This window comes from Heterodontus francisci, unplaced genomic scaffold (assembly GCF_036365525.1).
Source record: "Heterodontus francisci isolate sHetFra1 unplaced genomic scaffold, sHetFra1.hap1 HAP1_SCAFFOLD_106, whole genome shotgun sequence".
Lineage (NCBI taxonomy): Eukaryota > Metazoa > Chordata > Chondrichthyes > Heterodontiformes > Heterodontidae > Heterodontus > Heterodontus francisci.
The window spans coordinates 2,789,713-2,799,035 of record NW_027140940.1 but is presented as its reverse complement, the minus strand read 5'-3'; the positions used below and the strand labels follow the sequence as shown (position 1 = coordinate 2,799,035).

The following is a 9,323-nucleotide window of genomic DNA, read 5'->3' as shown; positions in this document are numbered from 1 at the left end:
GGAAGTGTAAGGTGATTCACTTTGGCAGTAAGAAACAAATGCTGATTTTTTAAAAGTTGAGAAACTTCTAAATGTTGATGTTCAGACTGAGTTGGGTATGCTCATACAAGGAAAGCCGACAAAATAGCATGCAGGAAGAGCAAGCAATTAGGAAGGCAAATGGGATGTTGGTCTTTACTGCAAGGAGATCGGAGTACTGTAATAAGGATGTCTTGCTACAATTGTACAGGGCTCTGGTGAGACCACTCCTAGCGTACTTTGCGCAATTTCAGTCTCTACATCTAAGGGAAAATATAATTGCTTTGGAAAAAGTTCATCAGATTGGTTTCTGGAATGAATGAGTTGTCCGATGATGAGAGGCTGAGAAAATTGGGCCTATACTCTCAGGAGTTTCGAAGAGTGAGAGGCGATATCATTGAAACAAATAAGAATCTGAACGGAATAAAAACAAGAAATGCTGGAACCACTCAGCAGGTCTGGCAGCATCTGTGAAAAGAGAAGCAGAGTTAACGCTTTGGGTCAGTGACCCTTCATCGGAACTGACAAATATTAGAAAAGTCACAGGTTATAAGCAAGTGAGGTGGGGGTGGGGCAAGAGATAGCAAAGGAGGTCTAGATTGGACCAGGCCACATAGCTGACCAAAAGGTCATGGAGCAAAGGCAAACAATATGTTAATGGTGTGTTGAAAGACAAAGCATTCGCACAGATTAGGTGTTAATACAGTGAATATTGAACAGCAGCAAGTGCAAACCTGAAAAAAAAAACAGTGGGTAAGCAAACTGAATAAACTAAGATGAAATGAAATAAATGAAAAAAGAATGTAAAAAATGTAAAAAAGAATGTAAAAAAAGGAAGAAAAAATAACTAAAAATGAAAGTAAAATGGGGGGCTGTCATGCTCTGAAATTATTGAACTCAATGTTCAGTCCGGCAGGCTGTAGTGTGCCTAATCGGTAAATGAGATGCTGTTCCTCGAGCTTGCGTTGATGTTCACTGGAACACTGCAGCAATCCCAGGACAGAGATGTGAGCATGAGAGTAGGGGGGAGTGTTGAAATGGCAAGCAACCGGAAGCTCAGGGCTCTGCTTGCGGACTGAGTGGAGATGTTCCGCAAAGCGGTCACTCAGTCTGCGCTTGGTCTTCCCTATGCAAAGGAGACCACACTGTGAGCAGCGAATACAGTATACTACATTGAAAGAAGTACAAGTAAATCGCTGCTTCACCTGAAAGGAGTATTTGGGGCCTGGGATAGTGAGGAGAGAGGAGGTAAATGGGCAGGTATTACACCTCCTGCGATTGCAGGGAAAGGTGCCATGGGACGGGGACGAGGTGGTGGGTTAATGGAGGAGTGGACCAGGGTGTCGCGGAGGGAACGATCCCTTTGGAATGTTGACAGGGGAAGGGAGGGGAAGATGCGACTGGTAGTGGCATCACGCTGGAGGTGGCAGAAATGGCGGAGGATGATCCTTTGGATATGGAGGCTGATGCGGTAAAAAGTGAAGACAAGGGGAACCCTGTCATGGTTCTGGGAGGGCGGGGAAGGGGTGAGGGTAGAGGTGCGGGGAATGGGCCGGACACGGTTGAGGGCCCTGTCAACCACAGTGGGGGGAAATCCTCGGTTGAGGAAAAAGGAGGTCATATCAGAAGCACCGTCATGGAAGGTAGCATCATCAGAGCAGATGCGTCGAAGACGGAGAAACTGGGAGAATGGAATGGAGTCCTTACAGGAGGTAGGGTTTGAAGAAGTGTAGTCGAAGGAGCTGTGGAAGTCGGTGGGCTTATAATGGATATTGGTAGACAACCTATCCCCAGAGATGGAGACAGAGAAGTCGATGAAGGGAAGGAAAGTGTCAGAGATGGACCATGTAAAGGTGAGAGAAGGGTGGAAATTGGAAGCAAAGTTGATAAAGTTTTCCAGTTCAGGGCGGGAGCAGGAAACAACATCGTCATTTCAATGTACAGTCATCAATGTACCGGAAAAAGAGTTGGGGGAGGGGGCCTGAGTAGGACTGGAACAAAGAATGCTCGACATATCCCACAAAAAGACAGGCATAACTCGGACCCATGCGGGTACCCATAGCGACACCTTTTACTTGAAGGAAGTGCGTGGAGTTGAAGGAGAAGTTGTTCGATGTGAGAACAAGTTCAGCCAGGCGGAGGAGGGTGGTGGTGGATGGGGACTGGTTGGGCCTCTGTTTCAGGAAGAAGCGGAGAGCCCTCAAACCATCCTGGTGGGGGATGGAGGTGTAGAGCGATTGGATGTCCATAGTGAAGAGGAGGGGGTTGGGACCAGGAACCTGGAAATTGTCAAAATGACGTAGGGTGTCAGAAGAGTCACGGATGTAGGTGGGAAGAGACTGGACCAGGGGAGAAAAGATAGAGTCAAGATAGGAAGAAATAAGTTCAGTGGGGCAGGAGCAGGCTGAAACGATGGGTCTGCCGGGTCAGTCCCGTTTGTGGATTTTGGGAAGGAGGTAGAAGCAGGCTGTCCGGGGTTGTGGGACTATGAGGTTGGAAGCTGTAGAGGGAAAATCTCCAGAGGAGATGAGGTCAGTGACAGTCCTTTTGATGGTGGCTTGATGTTCGGTGGTGGGGTCATGGTCCAGAGGGAGGTAGGAAGAAGTGTCTGTGAGTTGGCGTTGAACCTCTGCAAGTTAGAGGTTGGTATGCCATACGACAACAGCACCACCCTTGTCTGCAGGTTTGATGACCATGTCGGGGTTATACCTGAGAGAATGGAGTGCCTCAGGTTCAGAGGGGGACAGGTTAGAGTGAGGGGGGCAGAGAAATTGAGATGACCAATGTCTCGCCGACAGTTTTCAATGAAGAGATCAAGAGTGGGTAAGAGGCCAGGGGGAGGGGCCCAGGTAGAGGGAGAATGCTGGAGGCGGGTGAATGGGCCTGCTGGTCGAGGGGAGGACTCCTGGTCAAAGAATTGAGCCCGGAGGCGGAGGCGATGGAAGAAGAGCTGAACGTCATGCCGAGCGTGAAATTCATTGAGGTGGGGGCGTAAGGGGATAAAACTGAGACCTTTGCTGAGTACAGAACGCTCAGCATCAGAGAGGGGGAGGTCAGAGGGTATAGTGAATACACGGCAAGTATCTGAACAGGTTTGTTAGACTAAACACTGTGAATTGCAATCCTGGAGAATCCAGAACATGTGGGGCCACAGTCTCAGGATAAGGGTTTAGGGCTAGGGTTAAGATTAGGACTGTGTTGAAGGGACATTTCTTCGCTCAAAGGGTAGTGAATCGTTGGAATTGTGTACCCCAGAGGAAAGTGGATGCGCCATCCTTGAAAAAAATATTTTAATGCTGAGATAGACACATTCATAGCCTTTCATGGAGTAGAACTATAGGGTGTGGACATAAAAGCGGAGTTGAGGGAAAGGATTACCAATGATCACATTGAGTAGCAGAGCAGTGCAGTGCAGCGAACCATTGGTAACGGAGGAGAACTGTTACCTCGATTGCAATTATCGATAATCACATACCTTACATAAGTGTAAGGTTACCACCATTGGCCACCTCTACAGTAAATAAAGGGAATCCTGAGTATCAGACAATGGTATTTATCTCCATTGTCAGTATTGGGAACCACTAGTATTGGAGCAGGATGTTCACATTTCCTGTCAGTGTAGGTGCTACTAGTTCAGAGGAAGATGGACACGTTTACTGTAATCATAGGTGCTATTAGTATGAAAGGAACTTGGTCACCTCTAGATTAAGTGATGTCACACCACTATTACAGAGACATCCTGCTCACGTCAAGCATAATCGAAGGGTACCACTATTTCTGGAGGCATATGGCCACCTCTAGTGTGAATGTGGTGTAACTCTAACAAGGATAAGCATGTAGACCTCTGTTTACATGTCCTGGTCCTACTAGTCTCAGAAAACTATACTCCCCTGTATTGCTGCAGGACCATTTTTATCACAAATATTTCAGTAGTTCTTCTGCTGCCTAATCTGCAGGTGTTGAATCAATAGGTTAGAGTGAAGGTCAGCGTCAGAACAATTCATGCAAAGCGAGCTACGTTGGCTGGTCCTGTGGGAATAGGATCTACAGTCGTTCAATTTGTAAATAATGTTTTAATTCTGTGTTTTTAAAATTGCCTTAGTGTTAATCTTTTCCCTAATTCTGAAATGTCAGAAAGCAACTGACCGAGTTTATTTATGAAATGACTGCCACCAATGTTAATTATGATCAAAGCTGATTAACTCCTTGGAGGATTGAAGCGAATATAAATACAGGTTCCCTTGCACAAGCTCAGAATTGTACCAATCTTTCAGCTCCTACAATTTCCATCCATTTTCATAAAATGGGGAAACCAGTTATTCTGCTGATGAAAGACATTTACTACCCCATTCTCGCAGGCCTGGGTGTCCTTGGTGAGCCATTATCAACTATTTGTTCGTAATCCGTGTTAACTGTCACTTTGTTTATACTGCATTTTGAATAAGATAACATGCTTCTCCGATGTCAGCATTACACAGCCAGTGGTTACCGGAGCAAACTCGTGAACCGGGTATCCACACTTTCTCTGTTTCCATTAATCTGAAAGCCTTACTGATGTTATAATGTTTTTTCAAGATCCTATAGAAAGAATCAAGTGTCACCCGCGCAGAACAAGCGCTGCAACAGCTCATTAAAATGTATGGTCAGGTTTCCCAGGAAATTGCTTCAAAGCTAATCTTATATAATCATACTGAATGGAGTAAAATGCTGTTAAGAGAAAGCCCCATATATATTTCAAACAGCCACTAAAACGTTACTTATCTCGTCTCTCTTTCTTACAGTGAACTTGGTGGCGATTGTGATTCTCTCCCGAAGAAACTGCGGCCTTTCCAAATGTATTTCTGTTTATATGGTGTCCATGGCAACAGCAGATCTCCTGGTCATGATTATCAATGTAATGGTGTATCATATTTTCAGTTATCGCTTTCCACTTTCATTCCTGTCTTACACCCCCGTGTGTAGGATTGTTATATACATGACAACTATCACCTTTGATTTGTCTGTTTGGTTCACAGTCTCCTTCACGTTTGACCGTTTTGTAGCTGTCTGCTTCGAGAAGTTTAAGGTAAGATATTGCACAGCAAGAACTGTAGGCGTGGTTATAACAGTGTTCTGTTTCTTGAGTTTGTTCAAGAACATCCCCTTTTTATTTGCATATGAACCTCAGCAAACAATTAACAAGGTGCAGTGGGGCTGTCGGCCAAATGTGGATTTTTTTTCCTCACCACTCGGTACAGCGTGGGTCTGGTTTCACAGCGCCTGGCTCGTTTGGCTTCCTTTTACTTTAATTGCCTCATTTAATTGTTCAACCATTGGACGTATTTTAGTGGCCAATAGAACCCGCAGGAAGCTCCAGGGTAACAGGAGTGAGTATCTCAGTGATTCAGAAATGGAGAACCGAAGGAAATCCATTATTTTATTGTTCACTGTATCGGGCAGTTTTATACTGTTTTGGTTGACAGCTGCCGTGAGTTTCGTGTCGACCAGGTTGGCAAACATCAATTATTACCGTGGTGACCGCACAGCCCCTGAATATATCGCCACTGAAACCGGAACGTGCCTTAAATTTGTGAGTTGTATTCAAAACCCATGTATTTATGTAGCGACCCAGAGAAAATTCAGAGATGAACTGAAGAATGTGTTGAAATCTCTCTGGCCAGTAATTTTGAGATTAGTTAGGAAATGTGGATAAAATTAAATGAAGCTTGTTCATATCTGAAGCTCAATTTCAACTCATTTCCTACCGTACAAGGTCCTTCTTTTCGGTAATGTGAAAATTGGATGAGTTCTTTTGCGCACTGTTCTTCCATTTTGTAGCACACGTTTGATGTCAGAATTACATTCTTTCTTCACCCTTCATTCATTGAGTAAACATAACTTATTCCTGTAAACTCTGCACATTTCAAGTTCAGGTTTCAAAGATAACAATGATGGGTTTCAGCAGTGGTGTTGTGAATGTGGGTAACAGGTATATACACATTTATATTCGAAATACTGGTATCGGGCACAGAAGTTAAATTCATCAGTAAGGTTTCACTTGGTGCAGAAACCGAGGTCCAACGATGGTTCACATTGGTAACATTCCGGGAAGTTTGGTGTGAATATTGCCAGTGTGGGTCTCACTGTCAGGCACCATTCCTCATTGACAAATGTAACCGGGATCTTGTCACATGATAAGTTTTCGAATGGAGGAAACTGTCCGAACTCGACATTGATCAGTGTGACATTTCAACTCTTTGCCCCAGATACTGAATTGAATTAGTCACTGTGACACGGAGTTCAATCACCACGAGAGACAACATGTGAAATTAGAAGAGGGATACTCCTGTCAGGCCATTTACTTCAGCGTAGAAGAACAGAATGAGAATACTAATGCTTAACGGTATTACAGAAATTCGCACAAATTATCCTGACTGTTTGTAATGGGATATTCTGTGGCACCTGTCCCTACTTCAATATATCAAAAAAGAAAACCCTGGCAACACAGTTAGCTGCACTTTAATAAGGTTCAAATAGTAAAATTCTGTCGTATTATTTTTACTGAGCCCGTACAGTGCAACAGGTGCATGAAATATCCTGTGCTGTGAATCCAAGTATCATCCTCAGTTGTGGAGATCCTGTTGTAAGAAAGCTGAGTTTTGGTATCCTGAAAGATAACAGTGGAAACATCAGACACACCCTACATTCCCTCCTTTAACTCCTGAGTAAGGAATTGTCTGGGACTGGTGGGAGGCAGTTGGATTGTGTGGTTACCTCCCAGTGCAGGTGGAGGGATGAATAATTTAGTTTTAGTTTTAGAGATACAGCACTGAAACAGGCCCTTCGGCCCACCGAGTCTGTGCCGACCATCAACCACCCATTTATACTAATCCCATATTCCTACCACAGCCCCACCTGTCCCTATATACTCCTACCACCTACCTAAACTAGGGGCAATTTACCCAGAATTGAACGCGGGTCGCTGGAGCTGTGAGGCTGCGGTGCTAACCACTGCGCCACTTTGCCGCCCATGTTGCCCATTTAAATTGTCGGTGAGGAGCAGGTAGTGAGCTCCGTTTTGAACAGCTGCTGACCATTTGCGAAGGTCTGTTCACAGTCCTGTTAGGAAGGGAGCTCTTATATTTTATCCCAGCAACAGTGAAAGAAATGTATGTGGTTTGGAAGGAAACTTGGAAGTGGTGCAGCATTAATGGTTAAAGGAATCAATAACAGCTGTGAGGAGGGATGATATTCTAAATGAAACGTCCAGTGAGGCCATATGGGTTGAGCTCAGAAATACTAAAGGGGCAACCACACTACGAGGAGTGTACTATCGACAACCAAATAGAGAGACGGAGATAGAAGAACAAATATTTAGGCACAGGTATGATCGCAAAAACAAGAGGGCAATAATAGTTGGGGATTTCAACTACCCTAATGTCGACTGGAAGACAAACAGTGTGAAGGGCACGGAGGGCACAAAATTCTTGAACTGCATTCAAGAGAAATCTTTTAACTGGCACGTAACAAGACCAACGAGAGGGGGCACAATTCCAGATTTAGTCTTCAATAATGAATCTGAAGAAGTGGATGGAATAGCAATGGGTTACCATTTTGGAGCTGGTGACCTTTTGCAAAGCTGCAAGGTGATTTGGCGAAAGTGTTTAGTTTAGTTTAGAAATACAGCACTGAAACAGGCCCACTGAGTCTGTGTTGACCAACAACCACCCATTAAGAGCAATCCTACATTAATCCCATATTTCCTACCACATCCCCACAATTCTCCTACCACCTACCGACACTAGGGGCAATTTATAATGGCCAATTTACCTCTCAAAATGCAAGTCTTTGGCTGTGGGAGGAAACCGGAGCACCCGACGGAAACCCACACAAACACATGGAGAACTTGCAAACTCAGCACAGGCAGTACCCAGAACCGAACCTGGGTCGATGGATTTGTGAGGCTGCAGTGCCCAAAATGGGCTGGATACAGCTACTTGAAGGAAAATCCGTGGCAAATCAGTGGGAGGCATTCAAAAGTGAGATTCTCTCGGCACGTCCCAAACAAGATAAAGGGTGGTACGGCCAACTCTATCGCTCTCTGGGTATCTAGAAGCATATAGGATAAGATAAAGCAGAAAAAGAAAGCTTATGGAGGTCACAAAAAAACTTAATATTGTAGAAAGGCTACAGGAGTGTAGAAAGTGCAGGGGTGAAATAATAGAGGAAATTAGGAAAGCAAAGGAAGGACATGAACAATTATTGGCAGGTAAAATCAAGTAAAACCTAAAGGTGCTTTATCAGTGCATTAAGTGCAAGAGGATAACTTAGGAAAGGATAGGGCCTATCAGAGATGTACAAGGGAACTTATGTGTCGACACTGATGATGTGCTGTGTTCTTTATGAGTTCTTTTGTCTTTGTCTTCGCAAAGGAGTTGGATGACACAAACATTGTAGTTAACCAGGAGCAGTGTGAAATATTAGATATGATAAGCATAATGAGGGAGGAAGTACGAGAGGGTCTAACATCCTTGAAAGTGGATAAATCACCAGGGCAGAATGGATTGTATCCGAGGTTGTCAAAGGAAGCCAGCGAGAAAATAACGGGTGCTCTGAGGATCATCGTCAAATCCTCACTGGATACAGGTGAGATACTAGAGGATTGGAGGTCTGCAAGAGTTGTACCATTGGTTAAAAAGGGTGTGAGGGACAGGCCAAATAATTATAGGCCGATCAGCCAGACCTCGGTGCTGGATAAATTATTAGATTCAATTTTGAGACACAGGGATAAGCTGACAGTGAGAAAGGCACAGATCTATCAGGGATAGTCAGCATGAATTTGTTAAGGAAAGGTCATGTCTTACTAACTCGATTGAATTTTTTGAGGAAGTAACAGGGAAGCTTGAAGAGGGTAGTGCAGTGGATGTGGTCTACATGGATTTTACTCGGGCATTTGACAAGGTCCCACATGGCAGACTGGTCAGAAAAATGAAAGCCCATGGGATACAGTGGAATGTGGCAAGCTGGATCGAAAGTTGGCTCAGGGACGGGAAACAAAGGATAGTTGCCGATGGTTTGCGAGTGGAAAGCGGTTTCCAGTAGCGTTCAACAGGGCTCCGTGTTGAGTCCCTTGCTGTTTGTGGTATATATTAATGATTTGGACTTAAATGCCGGAGGCATTATTGGGAAATGTGCAGATGTCACAAAAATTGGTCGTGTAGTCGATAGTGAAGTTGATAGCTGTAGACTCCAGAATGATATCACTGGCTTGTTTGAGTGAGCGGAAAAGTGGCAAATGGAATTCAATCTGGAAAAGTGTGAGGTAA

At 44.4% G+C, this 9,323-nt stretch overlaps 1 protein-coding gene across 1 annotated transcript; it reads left to right on the top strand.

Annotated features, from left to right (window-relative positions):
• The first annotated feature begins 4,321 nt into the window (after positions 1–4,321).
• LOC137361441 (uncharacterized) lies at positions 4,322–9,099 on the top strand. The gene is made up of 5 exons (XM_068026302.1): positions 4,322–4,391; positions 4,800–5,677; positions 7,218–7,643; positions 8,430–8,643; positions 8,888–9,099. Exons 1-5 carry the CDS (start codon positions 4,322–4,324, stop codon positions 9,097–9,099), a joined length of 1,800 nt encoding a protein of 599 aa, XP_067882403.1.
• The last annotated feature ends 224 nt before the right edge of the window (positions 9,100–9,323 follow it).